The following is a 27280-nucleotide window of genomic DNA, read 5'->3' on the forward strand; positions in this document are numbered from 1 at the left end:
CAACTAGATCAACATTTTCTGATCCCACTGGATTAGAAAGATTAATGAAATCCAAGACTATCATAAATGTGTTTACCTCCATCTAGAATCCTGGAGCCCCGCTTACTAGATGAGCGCTCAAAGTGCGGTGCTGGCCTATCAATAAGGGTGCTTGCCTGACGGGTCTGGGCTTGGGTGCGGCCACTGTAACGGAATTTGGACCCCAAGGTCAGGAACTTTGTCTTTGGTGGCTGTTCTGGAGACACAAGCCTATAGTGGAGAGAAAAAGGAACAATATTTGAATTTATGGATTCTTTATTAATTTTAAAACTATCTGATTTTATTAAGCATGATAATTCAATCTAAAAAAATGATGACTAAACTAATGAAAAAGAAGATTATATACATAAGAGCTTGATGACAGTGATATATAAATCCATATTCATGTGCATATGAATGTTTTCCTCAACCTGAGCAAAAGTGCAGCTGTTTTGTGTGTCAAAGGTTATTTGTATTAGCTTAAATTGTTTAGATAAACACATACGTCTAAATTCTTGCCCTTAGCTGTTAGATGCCAAGTAGCAATCCATTACAATTAGCAATTCTTAATATTTATGCCTATTTCTTCTGGGAGAGAACATCTCACTCAGGAATCTATTCCATCAAGCGATGCCCTCCCATGAAGAACACAGCCCACGGTGGATCTGCAGAGATGACCAACACCCTTTCTTGATAGCATAATTCTACTGGTTAAACCTATGTTCATAATGAATAAAGTTAAACTTAATGTCCAATACTTCCATGTATGCAAAGACATGTTTTTAGTAAATGAGCAATCTTGTCTAGAATATAATGGAAATTTCCTCACTTTCATCGTTAGATCAGGAGTTGGCAAAACATCGTAACACCAACAAAATCTCAGAGCTCTTGTAGAGTTTATTAAACAAAAAGGCTTTAGTTGACAATTCCACAATAGGGGGAATGCTACCAAATTTTTTTCTGTCATTTTCCAAATAAGAGTGATTTCTTCAAGAATTCACTACCATTTCAAGTATCTCTAGACCTTCTGTCCAACTTTTTAGATATCTTATTCTGCTCAATAAGCAATGAAAGATTCAAGTGAAGGTCAACCTTACATGTAATAATACAAGAGGCAATCCTCCATTTATTAAGTATTCTCAGGAGTATTAACCACCCCCACCCCCCAAAAAATGGTGTTAAAATTAAACTGATGAAAGAAGAACTAAAACAAACACTCCAGCTCTCTTGGCTATAATCTAGTCATGTAGAGTAGTAGAAGTGTTTCTTGAAATCTGCCATTTTCTGCCAATAGATTTTGAAAGGATGTATGCCATATGCAATAGAAACAAAGTCATTAACTAGAACATTTTTATTTTATTTCAAATTGAGATAAAATACTTTCTTGCCTGACTGGCGCTGGTGACCACATACACAAAGTATTAGCTTACAGATTAATTTTCTGATGAAAAAAAAAAAAAAATCCTTAAAGTACACTTCAGTTAAATAGAAACAAAGCATCAAAACACAAAACGGTTGACTTGATCATAGACATTTATTGGCTCTCTCTAAAAAAATTTGTTTTGCTGATTTAAGTCAATGGTTACATAAATAAATATTCTAAGGAAATGTAGACCAATCAACAAAATATTTCAATACTATCACTTCAAGATCACTTTATTTTCTCTCAGTATTATTTTTATTTTCCACACCAGACCCTATCTTTATAAGAATAACATCAAAACCACTACAAGGCATCTATCATTTCACTTTTAGAAATTTAAAAGCTACAATAAGAGACTAATCATCACAGTGTTAAAGCCTGAAGCAAGATAATGTAGTAACAATGTGTTATAAATTTAATTTTTATGTATTTTACTGCTTAAGAAGTGTATGAATATTTTAATTAAAAAAATATCCTGTCATTACAAATCAAATGTTGTTAATGTTTATCTATGGAAAATGAACATTTTAAGAAACCCCACATAGCAGTTACTAAATCAATCATACAGTTAACGAGTGCCACGGGTTCCCAATAAAGCTCTCTGTGAAGGCTGATGACAGTAATTCAACTGGGATTACTCTAGATTTACAATGCCAAGTTTAAATGGCAGTTTAATGTCAAGCTAGAGAACCTCGTGTTAATCTTGCTGACACACCATCACAAACCCCACACCCCCAAAAAGCATTGAGAAAATACACAGTGGATACACTTGTGGGTGCCTGGAGCCACACTACCTGGCTCTGAATTCCACCACCACTTGTTACCATCTACATGACTAAGAGCATATTTCTTAACTTCTCTGTTCCTCAGTTTCTCCAAATGTAAAGTGAAGATAACCTGCCCTATAAGCTATAAGGATTAATAAAACTAATCCATGTATAGCACTTAGAATGGTGATGGGCTCTACTAAATGCTCAAGCAAAGAGAGTAGCTTTAGTATGTTCTTGTCCCACTAATATCAGTCTAGCTGAGTGGCTGTCAATCAATACAAAGATCTGTTTATGGCTTCAACCTGAAAGCCATTTTAATTTTCTAAAAAAATCACTTGCATTTTTTGTGATAAACTAAAACGGAACGAAACCCACTGATTGCATTCAAAGCAACCTACAGATAAATTATGATTTGCCCTTTTTGTGTTACATAGATGTTTGATACCATCTGTGAGCAAAGTTATACAAAATTTAAAGAAGAAGAGGGAGGGGTCTAGTCAACGAACGGGTATAAAGGACCCATGCACATGAATAACAGGGTGGGGACTGACTATGGGAGCTGGGGCGTGGGTGGGACAGAGGAGAGAAACGGGGGAAAATTGGAACAAATGTAATAGAACCACAATTAAAAAGAAAGATACAAAAATGTTTTTATTAATCATTATCCCAAGACTCTGCAGGAGGAAACTGGTATGATTTTAAATTGGAGTTCCGTCAGCAGAAATGATGGCAGGACCTGACACTGCAGAGCTAACAGACATCTCAGAAGCACCTACCGAAAGAACACGAGAGGGAGGACGGCGCAGAGGTGCAGTGTGGGCTTTACACTCAGAACGCCAGGCCTCCACCTCTGCTCGGGTGCCTGGCCAGCCGCCGTGCTCCCGTGGGCGCCGAGCTCTGAGCCGCAGCTTCCACACAGGGGTGAGGAATAAACGAGAGGGTGCTATGTAAAGCGATCGGCTCTGCATCTGATAACAATATGTGCTCAACGAATGACAGCACTTCTCATTTCTAAAATGATTATTGCTTTTATTATCGCTATTTCACAGGAAACCTGCTGTCTGTGCTTGCTGGATCTGTGTCGTTTCACTCAGAAACGTTATCCACTAGCTGTATTTGAGGCAGGTTTATGTCGTCTTAGGAGGAAGTTCCCACTGCTACCAAGAGAAGCTGTAAACTTCTCAAAGATTTAAATGATCAGGGTAATCAAGTCTGATGGATTTGGATATATTTTATGAGTGGCATTTCTCTTCTAAAATGAATATATTTAGCGCAGTCTTGAAAATAGATAAATAGCACACTGTGGTATTTATCTAAGAATAATAAGAATAATAAGATGATGAGAGACAGTATCATACACCAGAGGCTCTCAGTTTGTTTCACATGTGTTATCTCATTTGCTTTTCAAAACAACCCTATAAAGTAGCTATGATTATTATTACCAACACATGGGTGACTGAAAGGTGGAGTAACTTACCCACAGTCACATACCTAGTATGTGGAGGGACAGGGTTAGACCCTAACAATCTATATACACCACAGTGACAGGAAGCTGAGGAAATGAGAAATAATGAAGACCAGCAAAGTTCTGTTTGCCAAGAAAAGTAATGTAAGAAATATGCCTTTGAACAAAAGTACCAAAAGAGATAGGAAAAGAAAGCTAGAAGAGAAAAGAGCAAAAGAAAGCGAGAAGATCTAAGGAGATCTTCTCTTCTTACGGTTTTTAAGGGAGCAAGATACACACATTTAGTGGCCAAAGAGGAAGTCAAGGGCACCCACTGGAAACTAGACAATTTACAAAGCACAGTCCTGTGTGAGGCACGAAATGAGGGACAAAGGTAGAGGAACAACTACTTTTTCCTTAAGACAGGAGAGAAAGAAAAAACTGAATGAAGAGAGGGGAGAGTGATGCTTAATTACACTAAGAAGGAGAGAAAAGAGAAGGCTCACGGAACCAACACCACCCCGGACCAAGTCAGCCATGAGTACTTGGAATGAGAAAGGAAAAGGACTGATTGCCTCGGAGCACTGAGGATCCGGCTGATGTAGCTGATGTAACTAACCCACAGGGTTGTGTGATTTTCTCTTCTACGGAATGTGTGTGTGTGTGTGTGTGAATATGAGTGTGTGTATCAGGATAGCTGTGCTATTTAAGGTAGCACTTGATAGCCCAGGTACAGAAATGGTGAGGTCAGGACACAGGACAAATCTAGAACCAACAGACTGGAAGGCTGTCGTGCAAAAAGGGCAGGATCTTGAGGGGGTTAGAACACTCTTGATAAAGTGGCAAAGGGTCTGACCAAAGGGTTCAAGCTGGTTCAGAAAGAAGCTAAGCAGGAGGGGAGGTGGTAAGAATTACTAAATGAAACCTAAGGACAGTGGAAAGAAGAATGGCAGCAGGGTTAGGAGAGTGAGAGGAAAGGTGGCTGCAGTCAGAAAGTGGAGTTTTGGACCACGACAGAGGCAGATGGCTCGGAGTGATGACAGGCCGTGGTCCAGGCAACAGAAATAGACAGGGGAGTGCACTTTGCAGACCAAGGAGGTCTGACACTGAGGAGAGCAAAGAGCCGTAACAGAGGGTGTTGCTGTATCTGTCCCACTCTCACTACAACCTCCCAGTATGCAGAGGGTACCAAGAGCTATTTTAATTCATTGTAAGCTGTGTTCTTTCAATTACCTGTAAAAAGTGTGATGCTCCACGCACACCTTCCATAGCCGTTTTGCAGCCCGGTGGTTCGGCAGTTTGAATCCAATAGTGCTCTCAAACTGTTCCAGCTAGAACAAATTCATACAATAAATCAGTCTATTTCTTTAAGAGTTATTAGAAGTTACTAAAACACATGGGTTCAGATTTTCTCTGAAAAGTAATTCTTCTTGAAAAAATATGGGTATATCTAATATAATTATACAAAATGGATAGGTCATGGACTTCAGTCCTAGTTTCTATGAAAAGTAGGTATATAACCACTGACATAAAGCAACTATCCTTTCCTGTCCACTAAAATGCATTTTACCACCTTCTTATTGCTCTCTACCACTTAGCTGATTCAACAACAAAAAATGAGCCCCCACCGCATGCAGGCACTTACTACCTGTTCTGTTCTGTGAAACTTGTCACTTGTTTTTTAGAATATAAGTATATGCAGATTTAGCATCAAGAACCCTGACCTTTTTTCACCACAGAGAAATAAAGAACAGTTCATTTCCTTAAATCCAGTGAAAAAGAATTCAGTTAGCTCATGGCCCAGCAAAGCCGGATCCGACAGGCCAAGGGCTCTCTAACACGCTTACCTCTGCTGGCCTAACTTTAATGTAGAAGTTACTGCGCTTATAGGAAATCTTCAAGATTTTTGGCCAAGCAAAACGATTGATTCTCAGTCTGTCTTTATAAATGAGGAGCCCATTAGCACACACGCCCAGCTTGATGTCCACGCCTTCTGAGTCCTGCTAAGCATAAGCCATTTGACCATGTGAGAGTCGTGAAAGTTATACAGACCCAAAGCTCATTAGCCCCCAAACCAGGATCAGGAATACCAATTTAACAGGTTCATATTTAAATTACAGTGACAGTACATAAGTTCATAGAAATGGTAAAGACACACAACACATCTTAAATCTAGTTATCTTCAGGGATCAGATTTGATTTGCCAAAGAAGATAAAACATGGTAACAGGATACAATATTCTTGTAAAGACATAATTCATGTTCTAGACCTCGGTTCTAATAGCTAAGGAGAAAGAAAGGAAACGCAACACAATTTAGGCTTCCTGAAGATTGGCGAGATAAAATGTTTTCCAAGAGGCTATTTCAGCTCTTCGGGACAGTATGTCAGCCTGAAGTACATTCAGCCTTTTACTTTAGGCAAAGTTATCTCAGATGGATTATTCCAGCTACGAGCTAAAGTTATGCCTATATTTTACAAAATACCAATCCGTCACAGAAAATTTCTCTTCTAGGCTGACAATGTTGAAATCTTTTAATTCTTTCAAATGGTTCTTCACTAACTCAGAGTGCTGACATCCAGTTCTTGTTACAGCATCCCTTTGGCTGGCATAATTCAAAGGACTGCAGGCTATTCTTGAACTTATTAATGTTTTCTTTTCCAGTGTTTTAATTTAGAATAGTTGGCAATCTAGAATAATCACAAGCCTCAAAGATTTTAAACTATCATATAGGTTTACAGACAAAAGTAAAAAATTAGATCCTCACATTTTCAGTAGTAGTAAAAATATAATATGCACAATATTCAAAATATACAAATTATTGTTTATCTTTAAGGGAAAAACTGAACCTCATTCAAAATATGTAAAATTAAAGAATATTATTAGAGATCCTCACAGTTTCAGAAATCAAGTAACAGAAAAAATGTTCAAAAGAAAACATGCCAAAACAAACACTATATTTAGTCTAGGCCTCAATTCAATTAACAGTATAACATTTTGACTGTCTTGTTACTGAGCACAATTTAACACAATTTGTATTAGTTTTTTAAAAATAAAAGTACAGTGCTAGGTAACTGATGCTGATTGGTTTAGTCGCTGATATGTAACTAATTCATATATACAAGTAAAATTGCATTAGGTCACCGGAGAAGGTTTAAAAATCTAATCGAGAACATGCTTTGTTCACCAGTATCCTGGCAGCTATAATTCTCTCGAGGAACAGAGTAAAAAGCTGGGGTGAATCAGGCACAGGTGCCCAAGGAACTTGGCACCAGACACAAATGGTGTGTTTGCCAAAAACATCACAGGCCACGGCCACAGGAAGCAGGCCGGAAGATTTCCCAAGACAGCATGTTCTCACCACGAGTGAGGAGGCAACCCTCATTTGAAACACTGAACAAAGCCATCTGTAGTCTGAAGCAATCTTTAGACCAGACACTGAAGCTATTTTATCTGACCCAAAAATAAACAAAATCTGGATCGAAGTAAATCAGCTGATTTTGAGTTGTTCCACACATTGTTTTACAATTATCAGTATTTGTATGACTAGAAATTGCAGATAAAGGATAAGAACTGAAAAGGAAAAAACATGCCCTAGTTCTCCATAGTTGACTTCTGACATTCAACAACAAAGTCAGAAAAATAAACTAATAAAAGGAGAGTATATTCTCTGCCTACCCTGGCTTGTTTGGCTCAGTGGATTGAGCGTCAGCCTGCGAGCTAAGTGTCGCTGGTTCGATCTTCCAGTCAGGGCACATCAGAGAAGGAAAACTCTGACTCCAAAAAACCTCCGCTGCCTTGCGGCATACCTCTTCAGGGGAAAGGCTAAGGGAGTAAACCCCGACAGAAAATCCGGAGCCGGAGTCCCTAAGGCGGTTTGACGTTGTAGTCAACACCGGCAACTCCTGCGGCGCACCTGAAGCCAAGCTGTATTGACTCCGTCTTTCCCTTGGACCCTTCAGCTGCGAAGAGAGGGGGGGTCTGCTGCATGGGCAACAGCAGACCCTCCATATCACCCTGCCCAGGCTCTGTAGCTTCAGCTTCACTGGAGAGGACACTCCAGCGTCATCGCAAGATGTCGATTCAACACGGGAGGAGACAGATACCGTGTCACTCCCAAGTCGGACTGCACAGCCATTCTCGGCAGTGCAGATAGACTCTTAAGAAGCTACACCATCGTCTCTCGAGACGGACGGCTGCCGACGACGACGATATTCTCTGCCTCGCTCATGGCCTCAGGCAGCCGCCCTGTGTGGGTATCAACAAGATGGCAGGCCCACTGGCTACCAAATGGGTTCAGTCTATGGGAAGCTCTCAAAGAAGATCAGAGAGAGGAGAGAGGGAAGAGGGGGTGGGTCCATGTTTTTAATACCCAGAGTCCCTCCCTGTATGGATGCCATCTGGCTGGCTATGTCCTTGATAATGACAGCTCCTCTCAAGACAACCCTCTCCACAGTTCTGGCAATCACTCTGCCAGAGAGGGCTGCTGTTTACTGCCTCAGAAGTATCACTACCCCCGTGGTTTCCCTGTCCCTTTGTCAAGACACCTTTTACTCAACAGCCTCAAATTTGTCCTAATGTAAGCCATTAAGAACTCCTCTGATAATAAAACAGTAATTCATAAAATTTTAAATATGATCTCAAGACAATAAAAAATGTATTAAGGCACAAAAAACTACATAAAAAGTGTTTTTAATTGCTACAGATACTTTTAAATGAGCTACAAATATCTCACTTATCAAATATTATCGGAGTCCATCAGATAGTAGAGGAATGAATGAATAAATGTTACTTTGAATTTTTGACCACAGAGCAAGAACTTTAATTATACTTAGAATAGAGTTGGCAACTTTTTTACTTTTCTAAGATTCAAGCATAAAATCAAGAATCTTGAAACCTTCCAGTATTGTCATTAAAGGATGGGTTTCTAACTAATGATCAACAGAATAGCAGCTGCAAGGCTGACATGGGCAAGTGTGTAACAAGATTTAGAGGAGGAGAGATGTGCTCCAAACCTGTTCTCTCCTCTCTCCTCTGTTTCACAGCTAACCCAGCCTGTCGCCGTCACATAGAGAAATGAGCTGAGACACTCAAGTGTTAGGAAGATGTCTCACCTCTTAGTGACTTAGCACAGGATATCAGGCAGATGGGGCTGCTTTACACTATGCGTCTTAAGGCAAGTCATGCACTGTACTCTTATGTAGTTTTGTAAAAGAACAACATTCAAATCTTAAAGGAGATGGTGTATGTGAAAATACTTTTAAAAACTAAAGGTATACAGGACCTACCAATTAAAATATGCTGCTGCTAGAGACTATTTGCTAACATGGAAAAGTGTTTATAAAAGCAAGTTTAAAAACTCACAGAATGTAGCTAATCCCATTTTTTAAAATGTGTGAGTTCAACTGCTCAAACATTTTTTTAAACAAGAAAATATCAAAGTATTAACAGTGACTGTTCCACACAGAGATTTCAGTGGTTGTTATTTCCTCCTGTTTGCCTCTATTTTCTATGATGAATATGCATTACTTTTGTAATGAGGAAAAATATTTGAAGAGTAAAGGAAGCCACTGAAGAAAAAACACAGCACTTTGCAAATATGAAGTACTATTAACACAAAAGCAAGAAATACGAATCTGAGGCGTAGGGAGGAAAGGTATTTTCAGATGGGGGGGCTTTCCTGGAGATTTCACAATCATTTAATCTGGGCTTCCTAGGCTTGTCTAGGGGTTGGCAGGGTCTTTTACAAGCAAGCCGGCACAGGTTCCCTCAGCATGTGGAGTTGACTCCATGTATTTTTCAAAACCAAATCCATCTTTCACCTTACCTCTGTTCTCCTTGACTCTCCCCACAAAATATCATCCAAATGAAGATCATGAAGTAGGTGATATTTATTACTAGCATCTCCCCAACCCGCCCCACCTTCTCCGGTCACCCACAGTTCATCCTTTCCTAGCCTCTCCAATTAGACTAAAGGTGCCACGTCATCTTCACTTGAACTTACAAGGGGTACAAAATAGACCAGTAGCAAGAAACCCAAACTGAGAGCTTCTTCACAACCCGAGCGCTTTTTGGACATTGGTCAATAACCATGCCACTCTTTCCCTTTTATGCTGCTAAGATCTGCTCTCTGATGCCAAGAGGCAGGAGGGGGAGCTGGGACAGAAGCAACATTTGGCAGAGCAAAAGCAGGGATGCAGATTAAACCAGGATGAAGGACCATGAAGGCTCATGTGCTGAGTCTTAGGATAAGTACACATGAAAGGATATTAATTAAAAATACTGTTATAAGAAGAAAGATATAGCAGAGGGGAGAGAGAATAAATGGACCCTCCCATAACCATGAACACCACAACTAGTAACCAAAGAAATGTTACAGAGGCCCTCGCGTGAGGGTGAGTAGCCTTTTGCTAAAGATGAATTAGGCTATTCTGACACTGGAGTCCTCTCAAAACTTCAGTCAAGAGACTGGAAAGAGGTCAGCCACCTCCCCATCACATTACGTTACCTTGGCATGATGTAGGTCAACGCCATACATGGAAAGCCTCTTTGCATTTTCTAAGAACTGAGAATCAGCTTGTGCTGGAGATAGGCCCCTACAAATCAAAAGAAACAAGGTTACCTTACTGGTGGAGGCAAAGAAAATGTGTCCGATATGGAGAAAGGGGTTTATGAGCTTCCAGAGTTTAGGGTAAGGGAGTAACAGATAAAACTTGCAGGTTAAGTAAAAATCAGGTAAGAAGACTCAATTCTCAACCTCTAGCATCCTTCTCTTAAGATCCTCTAATATAAATATGTTTATTATAAGAAGATGCACCTGTACCCCTTTCCCTTTTTATCTTAGAAAGTTGCTTTCCATTTTTCCCAAAGAGGAAAAAAGCCCGGGCAATAATGGGTATAACATAATTAACAAAAAATAAAATAATAAAATGAAAAATTGATTTTATCTTTCCAAAATAAACAAATTCTTGGTCCTTAATTTTATTTCACTCGACTTTATCATAACAAAGATCATAAGTATTTGCATTTGATTTTATACCTATAAGATGACGCATATCACATTCTATCTATACTAGTTATTTCCCTTCCTATCTATATTCCCAACTTAACAAATTTTAAGCCTCTACAAAGCAGAACCATATCCCATAAATCTTCGTATTGCCCAAGGCATTTCAGAACCTGATGTTTCAAATTCAAATTATACTACATTTCTATTGACATGTATAAAAATAAAAAAGTATTTGACTTTAAAAAGTATTTAAATCTACCATTTATCAAATAAAAATATTTAAAGTCAAACACTGCATTTTTTAATTTTTTGCTTTTTATTTTATTGAATTTATTGAGGTGACTTTAGTTAATAAAATTATATAGGTTTCAGGTGTACAATTCTACATCACCTGTACACAGTACTACTGTGTGTTTGCCACCCCAAGTCAAGTTTCCTTCCATTCACCATTTACCCCCCATACCCTCCTTTTACCTCCCAACACCCTCCTTTCCCTCTGGTAATCACCATACTGCTGTTTGTCTATGAGTTTTGTTTCATTTTGTTTTTTGCTTAATCCCTTCACCTTTTTCACTCAGCTCCCCAATCCCCCTCCCTTCTAACAGCTGTCAGCCTATTTTCTGAGTCTGTTTCTATTTTGTTTGCTAGTTTATTTTGCTCATTAGATTCCACATAGGAGTGAAATCATATGGTATTTTTCTTTCTATGACTGACTTATTTCACTTAGCATAATACTCTCCAGGTCCATCCATGCTATTGCAAAAGGTAAGATGTCCTTCTTTTTTCTGGCTGAGTAGTATTCCATTGTGTAAGTGTACCGCACACAGCTTTTTTATCTACTCACCTACTGATGTACACTTGAACTGCTTTCTTATCTTGGCTATTATAAATAATGCTTCAATGAACAGATGGGTGCATATATTCTTCCAAATTCGCGTTTCAGGTTTCTTCAGATATATTCCCGAGGTGGAAACACTGGGTCATAAGGCAGTTCCATTTTTAATTTTTTGAGGTAACACCATACAGTTTTCCAAAGTTGCTGCACCAATCTGCATTCCCACCAACAAACAGTACATGAGGGTTCTCCTTTCTCCACTTTCTTGCCAACATTTCTTATTTGTGAACTTATTGATGACAGCTATCCTCACAGGTGTTAAGTGATAGTTCATTGTGGTTTTAATTTGCATATCTCTGATGATGATTGATGTTGAGCATCCTTTCAGATGTTTATTGGCCATCTGTATGTCCTCTTTGGAGAAGTGTCTATTCAGGTCCTTTGCTCATTTTATAATTGGATTGTTTGTCTTTTAGGTGTTGAGTTTTTGTAAGTTTTTTATACATTTTAGATATTAATCCCTTACCAGATGTATCATTGGAAAATATGGTCTCCCATTCAGTGGAATGTCTCTTCCTTTTGTTAATGATTTCCTTTGCTATGCAAAACGCTTTAGTGTGATGCAGTCCCATCTGTTTATTTTTTCTTTTTTCTCCCATGCCCAAGGAAATATATCAGAAAAAATACTGCTACAAGAAATGTCCGAGATTATACCCCACTGTATGTTTTTGCCCCCTTTGTAAAATATTAACTGACCATAAAGCCATGAGTTTAATTCTGTGCTCTCTAATCTGTCCCATTGATCTAAATGTCTGTTTTTAAGCCAGTATAATTCTGTTTTGATTACTATGGCCTTGTAGTATAGTTTGATATCAGATAGTGTGATTTCTCCAACTCTGGTCTTCTTTCTCAAGATAGCTGTGGCTATTTGGGGTCTTTTTGGGTTCCATATAAATTTTTAGAATATTTGTTCTAGTTCTGTGAAATATGCCATTGGTATCTTGATAGGAATTGTATTGAATATATAGATTGCTTTGGTTAGTATGGACATTTTAATGATGTTAATCCTTCCTGTCCATAAACACAGTATGTGCTTCCCCTTATTTGTCTCTTCTTCAAATATCTTTCTTCAGTGTCTTATAATTTTCCAAGTACAGGTCTTTTATATTGTTGGTAGAATGTATTCCTAGGTATTTAATTTTTTTTTAGCAATTGTGAATGAGACCGTTTTCTTAGTTTCCCTTTCTGATAGTTTATTATTGATGTATAAAAAAACACAACGGATTCATGGATATTTATGTTGTATCCTGTTACTTTACTGAATTCAGTTATCAGTTCTAATAGATTTTTTGGTGGAATCGATCAAGTTCTCTATATGAAGTATCATATCATCTGCAAATAATGACAGTTTTACTTCATCCTTTCCAATCTGGATGCCTTTTATTTCTTCTTGTCTGATTGCTGTGGTTAGGATTTTCAGTACTATGTTGAATAAGAGTGGTATAGTGGACATCCCAGTCTTGTTCCTGATCTTAAGGGAAACACCTGTAGTTTACACCCATTGAGTATGACGTTGGCTGTTGGTTTGCTGTATATGGCCTTTATTATGTTGAGGTATGTTCCCTGTAGTCCCGCTTTGCTGAGAGTTTTTATCACAAATGGGTGCTGAATTTTATCATGTGTTTTCTGCATCTGTGAATATGATCATGTGGTTTTTATCCTTTTATGTGGTATCACATTTATTGATTTGCAGATATTGTACCAAACTTACATGCCAAGAATAAGTCCCATTTGATCATGGTGTATGATCTTTTAAAAGTACTGCTGAATCCAGTTTGCTATGATTTTGTTGAGGATTTTAGCATCTACGTTCATCAGAGATATTGGCCTACAACTTTCTTCGCAGTGTCTTTATCTGGTTTTGGAATTACGATAATACTGGCCTTGTAAAATGAGCTTAGGAGTCTTCCCTCCTCTTGAAATTTCTGAAATACTTTGAGGAGGAGAGGTGGTAGCTCTTCTTTGAGTGTTTGGTAAAATTCACCTGTGAAGCTATCTGGCCCAGGACTTTTTGTTTGTTGGGAGTTTTCTGATTATTGCTTCAATTTCACCAATTGTAATCTGTATATTCAGATTTTCTGATTCTTCCTGATTCAGTTTTGAAAGACTGTATGTTTCTTGGAATTTATCCATTTTGTACAAACTGTCCAATTTGTTGGCACATAGTTATATTTTAACCCCCTGGCTGGTTTGGCTCAGTGGATTGAGCGTCGGCCTGCGAGCTAAGTGTCGCTGGTTCGATCTTCCAGTCAGGGTACATCAGAGAAGGAAAACTCTGACTCCAAAAAACCTCCGCTGCCTTGCGGCATACCTCTTCAGGGGAAAGGCTAAGGGAGTAAACCCCGACAGAAAATCCGGAGCCGGAGTCCCTAAGGCGGTTTGACGTTGTAGTCAACACCGGCAACTCCTGCGGCGCACCTGAAGCCAAGCTGTATTGACTCCGTCTTTCCCTTGGACCCTTCAGCTGCGAAGAGAGGGGGGGTCTGCTGCATGGGCAACAGCAGACCCTCCATATCACCGTGCCCAGGCTCTGTAGCTTCAGCTTCACTGGAGAGGACACTCCAGCATCATCGCAAGATGTCGATTCAACACGGGAGGAGACAGATACCGTGTCACTCCCGAGTCGGACTGCACAGCCATTCTCGGCGGTGCAGATAGACTCTTAAGAAGCTACACCATCGTCTCTCGAGATGGACGGCTGCCGACGAGTTATATTTTATTATAATCCTTTGTATTTCTTTGTTGTCAGTTGTTATATCTCCTTTCATTTCTGATTTTATTGATTTAAATCCTCGCTCCTTTTTTTCATGATGAGTCTTGATTAAAAGTTTGTCAATCTTGTTCATCTTTTCAAAGAAACAGCTCTTGGTTTTATTGATCTTTTGTATTGTATTTTTAAGACTATATTTCATTTATTTCTGCTCTGATCTTTTATTATTTCCTTCCTTGTAATCACTTTGGGCTTTGTTTGTTCTTCCTTTTCAAGTGCCTTTAGGTGTGAAGTTAGAGTGTTTATTTGATCTTTTTCTTGTTTCTTGAGATAGGCCTGTAATACTATGAATTTCCCTCTTAGGACTGTTTTCCCTCTGCCCCACAGATTTCAAGTTGTTGTGTTATCATTTTCATTTGTTTCAAGGTATCTTTTGATTTCTTCCTTTATCTCATTGTTAACCCACTCACTGGTAACATGATATTTAGCCTCCATATTTCTGTGTGTTTTTCAGTTTTTTTCTTGTGATTGATTTCTAGTTTTAAACCATTATGGTCAGAAGAGACTGCATTTATTTTTTCTGAAAGAAAAGTCAATGAGCATGGTTTGCCTAAAAACTTTTAATCTCTAATAAAAGTTTCTTTCAAATCATTTGTCAAAAATTTTTAGAACTTCAATTTCGCATACGGGACAAACTAATTTTGTAGCTAGTTTTTAAAACATACATTAAAAAAAGCATTTTGTTTTCACATAGGTATAAAAGTTCTCAAAGTGTAACATGGTACATAAGTAATTAAGTAATCCTTAGCTACTTTAAAGGTCAGCTCCTGTGAAGAGAAACCCCCTGTATATTTCTGTTATTTCCTTTCCTTATTTTTACTTTCTTTTTAAAAATTTATTTATTTATTTTTAGAAAGAGGGGAAAGGAGAAAGAGAGGGAGAGAAACATCACTGTGTGGTTGCCTCTCACATGCCCCCAACTGAGAACCTGGCATGCAACCTAGTCATGTGCCCTGACTGGGAATTGAACCAGCGACACTTGGTTCGCAGGCCGACATTTCTGTTATTTCTCCTACATCCATCACCTTCCACATTTCTGATTCAAATCATAATGCCTCATTATCTTGCTGGTTTTCTTATTAAAGATGGTAACAAAAACAATTAAAGGGGAGAAGGAATATATAGTAAATGCTGCACAAGTATGTGGTATGCTTGTGTCGTGTGTGTGGGTGTGTGTGTGTGTCGGGGGGGTGGATTGGGAGTCAAAAGATTATGTCATAAGAAAAGTAAATTTTTCCAATAAATGAAAACATTTAGCCTCATGAGCATAGTTCCTCCTATTATAGTCATAAAGACCCTGAAAGAATATCTCAAGGGCTGCAGGGTGTCTTCATTAGTACTGTGTGGAAGTTCCAAAAGGAAAACTCTGGATAATCCCATCAACTATGTTCCAATGTCTAGCAAGTTTTATAAGTTTTATAAGAGGAGCTATTTAAATCTATCATGGCCACTCTCTCTCTAGCAAACAAGTCAACAGACCTGTGGGTTTTATGCAGCTCTACCACCTTCTCTTCCAGCTCTTTAGTCTGGGAGGGGGCAAACTGGAAGTCACTGAGGTCATGACTGGCATGCTCTTCTGGGTCATAGTCTCCAAGTTCAGCCTGTAGTGTGTAAGATCCCAGGAGGGCATGAGTCACAAAAGAACAGGGCAGGCGGCCAGAGGCAATGTCCTGTCGGAGCTGAAGGCACAGGAAGTATCTGAGAAGCAGAGGGAGAAAAGGGCAGGAAAGAACAATTAGTTAAGACTGCAGGGCTCATAATCCCTGAATTCTAATATTCATTTTGAAAACAAATATGCAATACAGGCAATCTTCATATCTCTAGCAAGAAGCCCGCCTTGCTCCACGCAATCCCAATCTTGTGGCTTGTGTACAGAAACTGATTCTAGACGGCAAAGCAACAGAATGGAAATTCTGAACTTCTATTCCAGTAACAGTGTAGTATGAGTTTAACTATTACAACAGAGAGTTTTGTGACTGAAGGTAAAAACTCCAATCACCTAGACTGTCCCTTTGGATTTAAAACTAATTAAAATTAGTATAACCTTCAAAAGTTGTAAAGATTAATAAAAATCTTAAAATAGCTGCAGCTCTTAAGCATTAGCAAGAAAAGCTAAAGTCACCCCACCCTTTATCCTACCTTTTTTAATACTCATTTTTTATTTTCCTGAGACACTTTTAACAACAATTATAAGTTAGTCTCTACTCTGAAGCCTTTACTTGCCCGTTTACCTCAGTGTATAGAAGAGCGAGCCTGGGCTTCAGAGCCAAGCAAAGCTGACACTATGTCATCTTGAACAAGTTTATTTGCTTGCCTAACGCTAGTCTGTCACCTGTAAAATGGGGGTGGGGGGGTGGGGGGGACTCTATCTCCCTTTGAAGCTGAGGGTAAAAATTAGATAATATAAGTAGAACACATGGCCTGGTACCTGAGGATTGATATTTGGTGGCCATATCATAAAAATGTTATTATTATTAGTTACAGTACTTAGTCAATGTTCCAAGTAGCTTACAACAGCAGAAACATGTTATTTATATCCTACGAGGATTTTTTTTTTGCCCCCACTCCCCCCACTAACAAACTCCTTTTAGAGAGATTTTTAAATCCTGATTATAATTCTCAAACTTAAAACTAACAGCTAAGGTTACCAAGGACCACTCCAAACTAAACAGCAGTGCCCTCATTTTTTAAAGATTTGTTAGTGACTGCCACTGCTACTGGAAGCTAGCCACCATCTCCCTGTGGACACTTCTGCCTAGCATGGATTTCAGGGCCCTGTCCTCCTCTTGCTGTCTACCCAACACTGTCAAATAGGCGTGCTGCCTCCCACCCAGGCCTCAACGCTGCCGAGTCAGAGAACACGACACAGCACATGCTATCAGCCATCGCATAGTTCAGTTAAAGCTAGATCACCGTGCCCATCTGTCAGGCAGGGCAGGGGCTCAGTTTATCAGCACCACAGTCCAGAGTTAGCAAAGTACTTGTCACATGGCGAGTGCCCTATAATCTTCTGAGAATGAAAGTCATCCCTCTGTCACTATGGTCCGAGTGCTTTTATGCGTTGCGGGAGCTCTCTTTCTAAGGAGGGTTACGTGTTTCCTTTGACTCCTAGAACAGCATGGATATCACTGCAATTATTTTAGAAAATTACATTTTAAATAGTGATTTGGGTTATCCTCAAATTCTCGAAGACTAATTAAGAACAGTGCTAGTTCTCCACATTTTATGACACTTTTTAAGACCTAAATACAAAGATTCCATCTCTTACTAAAATCTTATTGCTCCCTTTTATATTATTGTCTCTACTTTTCACATCAGTCCTTTTCTCTGTTTTCAAAGATTAAGTCTAAGGTCCAAAAAGCTACAAACAAAAACTGCACGAGTGCCCTGATTTTCTCAATTCAGCACATTTCCACTGCAGGAAAGAGCATTCTTTTACATGATTCTGAACAATGGTCTTGCTCTCCTCAAAAGCCTACCTCACCTTCTAAATGCTCACTCACTTCATGGTGAGGATTTCAGTCATGATGAGCAGGCTACCAGGTTACACATACAGGTAGGTGGCCAGTCCCAGACTGCACTCTGCTAAGGCTGTTAGTTAGCTCACCTGACTGTATCATTCCACCCACTGCACACAGGAAGACTATTAAAACCCCATTTAAAAGGAAAACCAAAGCACTTGCTGATGCTGTAAGTTACAATCACCAAAGGATTATCATCCCCCAAACAAAATACTGTAAGGAGGAGTGCATGTTCAGAGATGTTGAGTCCCAAAGCCCCCGTGACTTGCACTGTTTAAAGGCACCCCTGCAGTGAGGCTCTGTAGCTTACGCCTGCAAAGTTTTAAGCTCCAAGCAGCTCACTGTGCAGGTACAAAAACTCTATTTGTATTTTTACTAGCTGAAGTTAATTCGATCACAACTTAATTAGTACCAGTATATATCCCTATTCAGGGAAAAAAAGAAACCTGCCCTGGAAAGAAATCTCCATCATTCCTATTTCACATGGATATCATTCACTCTTAAGCCCTATGCCACTTGATATCTGACAACAATACTGGCCTAGCAGAAGGCATCAAGGCACAGTAACCACAGGAATCAAAATCAGAGTCTTCTAATAAGACTCCCTAGTTTTCTAAAAATATAAATATATATATACACAACAGGGTTTTTTTGGTTATGTAAATAACCTTTTAAAGGTATATGCAAATCACCCTACTGGCTTACTGTTACCAAAGCTAAGAGGTCCTACCACTGGCACCCTGTTTATTTAATAGGGCTAGGATATGACGGCACTAGCAGAATGTTCCTTGGTTACCACTCAAATATTCAGTTGCTCTCGGAATCAAGAAATGCTCTCTTGCTCGTCAACTGAATCTTTTATTTGCAATTTAAGCATATGTTTGTATACCCCAGACAATCTGAGGAGATAAATGAAATGAAACAAAAAAAGACTACCTTATTATATGTTTTGGAACAACAAAAAAATTACAGTTCAAGTGACTTTTAAAAATAATTTCATTCTTCTATTCTTATATCACCTTGTAATATGAGACTAGTAAACAGGCACACTTAGGTTGTATAATAAAAACCACCTGAGCAATAAAATCTGAAATATTAAATATCAATGATTTTTGAAAGTATAACATAGGAAACCACGTTGCCAGCAATAGTTTTAAAAAATATTCCATTACTCAAATATAAATGGATAAATTAAAGTGAATAAAATTTTGAAACTGGCCGACATTTCAAACTATCTTGGAACTTTCAAAGACACTTCTAAAAGGCAACTTAAGAAAAATGCTTTCATTTGAATAATGAAACTACCACTATTATCCCAGAGCCCAGAAATAAATGAGAGCTATAAGGTTTATTTTTGATGTAAATATAAGGTACCTGGTGATATCTTCAGTCAATTGAGAAGGATCAGGAGGATAAAACTTCACGTTAAAAGCAAACAGCCACGGAAGATCTGTAATTTTTAAATATCGTGGTTATTTATTCAAGCAACAGAATGATCATTTATTTTTTATGAAATTTACAGGTCCATCCTCAAACACTGTAGACTAGTCCCTGTACATATCAGTTTCAGGATTTTATTTTTTAATTTAAAGAAAATATCATTTATAGAACAAAAATAAAGATCAATTACATAAATAACCCACCCATTAAAGAATAACAATCACATTTTTTATAAATGTTTACTAGTACTTCAACAAACGTTTTCTATGGTGATCTACTACGGAAAAATGTTAATATAACCTCTGTGGAATAGTTCTGAGATAAGATTTGTTTTCATCACAGACTCTTTAGATGTCAAATATTCTCCACCCTTTAATCAAAAGCACTTGAGAATTTCTACATTGTCCAGGGAAGAAGAGTAATGACTGAATGATCACTACAGCTATTCAGGAAATTACCAATGGGTTATTTGAAGGAAGTGTTAGGAGAAATCATAGAGAAAAAAGAGGGAGGTAAACGGTCACAACACTTCAAGGCAATAAAATTATTTCTCAGGTTTCCTAAAGTATACTCATATGGAATAAATACTTTGCTGTACTGTATCAAAAAGAATAAATATATGAAACAACCATGTCATAAAGGACTTTAAAAGTTAAACATCTATATATAGAAACATTTAATGTTCTGTGTAACATGCTTTGCATGGCTTTAAAAACAAACAAAAACACACACAACTCTGGGGAGAGGTCAGGTACTATTTTCCTAAAGGGATCCAAATAATTCCAACGCCCTCAATTTAGAGTCGTGCTCAAAGTTTATAGTATTTCCAAATTGAATTTAAAAAGTATATTATTTCATTTCATACACATTTGAAGGCCTCAAAATTCCTCTAATTTATAAACTTGAAGAAAAATTTCTTGAATCCCATTACTTCATTCAGTGTCTCACTCGGTCCTTTTCTCGCCACCAGCACACTAACTTTTACTAAAACATCAGCGAGTAATTGATGAATGGCTACACGAGCACTTTTGCTGAATTTAGGTTCAAAATAAACATCATTATTCTAATAAAGTCAATCCTTTTGAGTTTAAAAAACATTTTGCTTTACACATTTAAAACATCATACAGGGATACAGAATTTTCCTAAATATGGAGAGACAAGCTGTTTCTTGGTCTGTATCACCATGCTGACTGAGACGCATATGCACTTCTTAGACTACTAACCCATAACTAAGCAGTCATCACAGGATTACCAGTTCTTAATGGATCCTAATTTGTTTTCTAGTACATGCTTGCCTGAATATGACTATATGAATAAATTTCTAATGGAACACATATTTTAGGATATATTTCCAATTCTAACATTGATAAAATGCACCTATAATGTTAAACTTTTAATTACACATTGTTATAATTTTTACCTAGCTGTATATAAACCCATCTAGCGATGAATTATTTATATATTAGTCATAGGCAAACCTTAATAGTCTTATTTGTATACATATGAAATATGAAAATTTTAAGGCACATTTTACAGAGGAACCAATGGGTTGTTGGTTGTCAAAAGTCATAAAAAAATTAACTTTAACATTTGCTAATAGTGAATTAACTGAATAACAATAAATCATAGCAGAGGCTAAGACAGAACAAGCAATTCTTTCGTCCATGTTAACACAAGCAGAAAGAAAGGTAAAATACAATAGCAAAACTTTACTTCCTCAGCCTACTTTCATGATCAGAACAGCACAGGATTCCATTTACAGAACTAACTCCACTAGTTTGAAAAAGTCAAATTCTATTTGTTACTATTAATCTTCTTGCCAAACCACAAGGGCAAAAGTCCTGAAATAACTCTAAAAAACTTCACAAATAATCAAAACATAAGACTGTGACTCATTATCAGCAAGAGTCTTGCCTTCCAAAAATCAGAAAATCTCCGTGACTCTGAAATGAGCAGCACTCAAAAATAATCAAACAAAAGCCAAAACAAAACCATAGGAAACAACTCAATGGAACATCAATCATGTTTCAGAGGTTATCCTGTTCTCTCCTGGTTAGGTCATGTGGCAGGTCTGGTTTCAGAGAAAGTGAAAGAAACACGCATCTGTGCCTGTCTGAATTCACACACGTGGTAAGCATGTAATAACTGTAGAAGGTCCACTGCCTTCCATAATGTCAGCATAATTTGTCTGCGTCTAATTTTACTCCTTTTCTTTATTTCCCCTCTTTTCCATCATGAAGCAAACATACACAGATGAAACACGAAGATAACAAATGCAGGGGGACTGGGAGGTGTGAGGAAAGGAGGGAGGAAATGCTGGAAAGCCAGGGATAGTAGTCAAAAGATAGGGGTGACCAACCATCCAGTTTGCCTGGGAATGTTGCAGTTCCAGCACTGAAAGTTCTACATCCTGAGAACCCCTCTGTTCCTCAGCCCTGGGCAAATCAGAAAGATCACTCTAATCAAAGATTTACATAAAAGAAAGATGAATAAGGAGGGGAGGTAGAAAAAATAAGATATAGGTTGATATAGATATCTGTATGTGCTGAGAATAGAAAAAGAGTAGAAGATATAGATATCCATATAAATGCTGAGAATAAAAAAGAAGAGTAGAAAAAGAAATGACAGAAAAGCTATGAAAAAGATGAATAATTTGAGAAAGGAAAAGAAACGAAGAAAACAAGCGTGGAGAACCTGAAGTGAGACAGAAGGCGGACATAAAAGAACAGAAGGGGAAGTACAGGTTTGCTCCAGTGTTTGGGTGTTAGTAATAGTAAGGAGGGACGTGAAACCAGGAGCACAAGGGGCACCCTGCAGCTGGCACTCAGGGACATGGTTTCACCCCGGACAGTTCAGGGCCCACAGTCCAGAAGGACTGGGAAGGAATTCTGTTGTCTTAAAAATACCAGCTGTTAGTGACTCCCCTAACTTTCGTGCTTCAGTCACTCGCAGACCCTGCAGTAAATTAAGCATCCAGATCCCCTGAGAGATTTCCGTGGTGATAATGTTTCTCAGCACCGATATCACAAAGTCAGCCACAAGACAAATTAACCTGCAGAGGCAGAACCTGCAGAGGGAACTGTAGCCAGTGGGGACGAGACACTTAAAAGTCACTTTGGGCGTCTACAGTGAGGACAAATAGGGAAATCGAAGAAAGGGCCAAGCAGGACTAATGACAAAGCCAGAGATAAAGCTCACGTTAAGCAGCCTTGCCTGGGAGACAAAGGAGACAGTAATGGCCTCGTACCAAAATACCTTTGAAGTAGATTATAATTTAAGTTTGAAAAAGAAAACCATAAAAATAGTGGGGAAATTGCCCTAGCTGGTGTGGCTCAGTGAACTGAGGGCCAGCCTGTGAACCAACAGGTGGCCAGTTCGATTCCTAGGCAGGGCACATGCGGGCTGCGAGAGGCAACCACACATTGATGTTTCTCTCCCTCTCTTTCTCCCTCCTTCCCCCACTCTCTAAAACTAAATAAATGAAATCATTTAAAAAATAGTGGGGAAGTATATTTGTCAAGAAAGTCTGGAGTAGGAAAAAGAAAATAAAGAAGGCAATGACCTCAGAGGACTGAGAAGACTGTTCTGCATGTTTTCTCCCCTGCAGTCCTCTCTCTGGTACATCTAGAAACAGTGTATCTATAAGCGCCACCCCCCAGGGGGGGCAGATATGCTTATTAATTAAACTAATTACATGCTTCCAAGATGAAGCAAAGTACTATTAATACAGCAAAACTTACATAAAAAGTAAAAGTTATAGAAAAGCAGCTTCCCATCTTTCTCCAAAGAAAAAGGTCAGATACACTTCAAAGTGATAGACTCTTGAGAAAACACTTAAGACTATGAGTCTAGAACCTCTGGACCTCATATACAAAATAAAGTCATGGTTCCAGAAAAATATCATTAGTACCCTTCACTTCCTATAAGATATAAATGCAAAGTAGAGCTGATCATTCTATTTCTATCTTATTATTCTAGTCTACATTCCTATGAATTGTATTAAAGATAGATGTAAAGATTAACTTAATAACTGCAAAGTATGATTATTTAAATACTTACTCCGCAGTTGTCTCTTTATTTGTTTTGCAGGATCTAGCCAGTTCTGCAAAGGAGAAAAAAAAATGAGGTTAATTAACCTATAAGAAATATCTCAGAGTCCGAAATGGAATAGCTTACCAGTTTCACACACTAATTTAAATAAAAACATATTTTAATAAAGTCCTATTAGAAGTAGCTTCCATCTATTAGCATTCCATTGGGCTAAGTATTGATTTGTTTTGAATGTGTTATAAATAAAATATTACAACACTTTTAAGGTGAGTCTCTTGGGCTTCATGTTATGGGATATAAAATCAAACATCTATCCAAATGATGGGATATAATATATATCTACATGCAGTCTTTTTATTTTACCTTTCAATTACAGTTTACATTCAATATTGTTCTGTGTTAGTTTAGTCTTTATTCTATAGAGCTGCCAGGAAACAGCCCCTGTGGGCACTGAAATGAGAACTCAGTAACTGGCTCCCACTTATGAAGGAAAAAATGTGAGTCGGAAACTACCAGTTAAAAGTATATACACCCCAATCAAACACAATCATCTCAGCTCCTAAAGCCAACCTCTTCCTTCAACTTTCTTTTCCCTTGTAACTACGCAATGCTATGGAGAAGTACTGTCAGAATGGAGCAGAAATTTTCCTTCCTGATCTCCACTGACATCCTGTTTAAACTTCATCCCAACTTGGAAATAACAATCATAAAGAACTCTGTTTCACTTCCCCCTTACTTCTCCCCTTTGAGAAAGTTAACATCAAAAATATTCTTGGATACCATTATAATATCCTAAAACAAAAAGACCAAACGTGAACCAAGTTCAAGTCACCTAAGGACATTAAACAATTGTCTTTCAAAGCTATAGGCAAAAGATCCATCTAAAAAATGTTTATACATACTTTTTGTTTTCTTATACTTCTCTCACCTATCCACAAGTCATTATTAAAGTTCACTTTAATTTGCCTTCACTAACACAGGAGAACAAACACATTTTTGAGATACAATAAACTAATTCAGATAACTGGCTTTATAATAAATAAATTTCATTCATTCTGTAAGCAACCCAAATAATGTATTATAGCATCTGTATTTAAACATAATTTTATTAGGATACATAAAGCAAACAATTAAAACATTTATTATATAGAAGACAATAGCTTACCATCTCAACAAGATATTGAATTAGTACAACAGAACATCAACTTCCACTATTAAAAAGTATAACAGGGTGTCTGAAAGTGAAGCTGCGCAGACCCTGTGGGTTTTACCACACCTGTCACAGCTTGCACCAGGGGCAGCAAGGATCCAAGGTGTGCATGGCTCTGTTCTCACAGTGGTTACATTCAAACCCCTCAATAAAGCACTACCAGAGCTTGGTCTAGTTTCACACTGCTGGGTCCCAGCTACATGACGTGAAGGGCCAGTGGGACCTTCCCATGGTGCCTGCAGTGCAGCGTTAGGAAGGGCTCTAACTCCCCCCACAAGAGAGCCTGCATTCGGCCTCCCTGCGTCCTTGCCTTGCAGCTGCGGTCCCACACAACAGCTGGCTTGCACATGCCCAGAGATGGTGAGCAAACAAAAATGAGAAGAACACATCAGTCGGTCTCTAGTCAGACAGAGGAGAGGCTGGGGGAGAGGCGAAGGGGGATCAAATGTGTTGTGGCATTTCATCCAAGGAAGTAACAACCACAGCAAGAAAAAATGAATCAGAGTTGCCTGGTGCCAAACTAAAAAGGGAAGAAAAAAAAAAAAAAATCCTTCTGAAACATTATTAACACAGAGAAAAAAAAGATTGGAGGGGAAGCTACCCACTGGTGTAGCCAAAAAACAAAACAAAACAAAAAACACCCTCTCTTTTCAAGGAGAAAGATGACAGAAGCAACACCATCTTCTGTGACCCCTCAGGGAAAAGCCAGTGTTCACGCCATTGAGCACCTTCCCTTCTCGCCTGAAGCACCAACCCCTTGTATGAGCTCCCTGGCAGTTTCTGCACAGCATGGAGACAGTCCAGAGAGCTCTGCAGACTCAAGACTATGAGTGACCCGTTTCTATGCCCCGGGCAGCCAAATTCAGACTCAGTGTCATTCTCCGGCCCCTTTCCACAACATTGCCAGCCACAGTATTAAAAGGCTGAAGTGGCTGTCTTCTTTATTTCAGATCCTACCCAAAGGCTAAGCCAGCAGAGTTGACCTGATGTGATCAAACAGCAGCAGCAGAGGTGACTCCCTCCCTTCACTCGTCTGGCGTTCCCTTTACTGAGCACACTCACATCCACACTGTGAACTCCAATCCCACCATCGAGCGAGAAGGTCTTCTCGCCCAGGACACCTTAACAAGGGCAGAAATTCTAGGCAACCAGTAGGTACTAAATTAATACCTGTTGACCAATACCTGCCCATTGCTTGCCTCCTACCTTCTGATGCTGTGGCCATCTAAAAAGACCACTGATTCTATTATTCTATTAGATTCGTTTTTATTTAAATAATGAACTCCAATGAGTACTTAGATCATGAGTGGGATATAACTTTACAACCTAGAAAAAAAACTAATAAGTAAAAAGCAAAAATGACAATATGACTTTTAAAAGGTACATCTATTAAATTCTTCATGTCAATTACATATAAATTAACAGACATAAAACTTCTAACAGCTAAAATATAAACTTCTTGGTTTGAAGTTTAAAGAGGAGTGCTGGGTGGATCGAGAAGCAGACACAAAAGGGTGAAAAAAAGTGAATGACATAACTGCACACACACATTATGATAGATTACGGTACATCATTCCCATTTTTTAAAGACTTGGCTGCCACATCTATAGACTTTGGAATAAGAAATGCATGGAGTCAAGTTCTGGCATTCCACCAACTCATGTGTGAACTTGGGCTCAGTCCTTGGCTTCTTTAAGCCTCAATTTCCTCAAGTGTAAGATGAGGATGATAATATCTAAGTCATAAGGTAGTTCTTTTCAACCCATCATTCATTCAATGCTCTCTGAAGAATAAGTCCTTTACCCAATTTCCTCAGTATGATACAGGAATATTTTTGATTCCTATGACTGATCTTGAAATATCATTTTATCTAATCAATATTGTGAAATCGTCTGCAGACGACCGCCTAGCCTGGAGGCTCGCGGTCAGGCAAGGTACGTCACGTGCAGAGGCCGCGCGCAACGAGGAGGCGGTCCAGAAAAGATCGAGGCGGAAGCAGCGTCAACAGCAGCAACAACAGCCATCTGCCTTCACCTGTACCAAGTGCGGCAGGGATTGTCACTCCCGAATCGGACTGCACAGCCATTCTCGGCGGTGCAGATAGACTCTCAGGAAGCTACGCCATCGTCTCTCGAGACGGACGGCTGCCGACGACGATTGTGAAATCACAGTAGGAATTAATTAGATACTGATGGTTACTTTATCCCAAATTCTTTAGTATTTTGAGAGTGCTGCTTATCACTGGCTTCCTTTGTAGGCCTGTGTACTTTATAATTATACCTTTAAATCAAAGTTCTGAGAAGTGGCCCGTAGAATTCAACAGACTGCTAAAGGAATCCTCAGCACAAAAAAAGGTTTGAAAAAAACACCTGTCTTAGAAGATTTCAGAAATGTTTTTAACTAAGCAGAAAGCAAAGAACTGTACACCTGTTTTTTGACACTGAATTCCTTCTGTCAGTTCATTAGAGAAGCTCCTTAATCCTATTCTCTGCTACAAATCTGAGGGTAAAACAGTTTTAGTTAGCCAAGTGTTCTGGCATGTCCCTACATTTTCAATACTGTTTCTCAGAAAAAAACGTGTAGAATAAAAATGATTCTCAAGTACTCTCTAACAATAGAACCATCTAGAAAAATATAAAATGTTGATTATTAGTCATATTTATAATAATAGGATGTCAGTGTTAGAAAACAATCCTCAGAGACTTACAGTCCAGATTTCTACGCGGAACGA

At 38.5% G+C, this 27280-nt stretch overlaps 1 protein-coding gene across 1 annotated transcript in view; it reads right to left on the reverse strand.

Annotated features, from left to right (window-relative positions):
* EPB41L2 (erythrocyte membrane protein band 4.1 like 2) overlaps positions 1-27280 on the reverse strand; it is a 212835-nt gene that overhangs the window by 43577 nt on the left and 141978 nt on the right. The window contains exons 5-11 of the mRNA XM_090279842.1: positions 23349-23391; positions 19223-19298; positions 15807-16025; positions 10162-10249; positions 5503-5655; positions 4889-4986; positions 77-249 (exon numbers count right to left, since the gene is read on the reverse strand). Coding sequence (XP_090135968.1) covers positions 77-249; positions 4889-4986; positions 5503-5655; positions 10162-10249; positions 15807-16025; positions 19223-19298; positions 23349-23391 — 850 coding nt within the window. The remainder of the gene's footprint in view (positions 1-76; positions 250-4888; positions 4987-5502; positions 5656-10161; positions 10250-15806; positions 16026-19222; positions 19299-23348; positions 23392-27280) is intronic.

The sequence above is a fragment of the Furipterus horrens genome, unplaced genomic scaffold (assembly GCF_987537825.1).
Source record: "Furipterus horrens unplaced genomic scaffold, mFurHor1.1.pri manual_scaffold_6, whole genome shotgun sequence".
Classification (NCBI taxonomy): Eukaryota; Metazoa; Chordata; class Mammalia; order Chiroptera; family Furipteridae; genus Furipterus; species Furipterus horrens.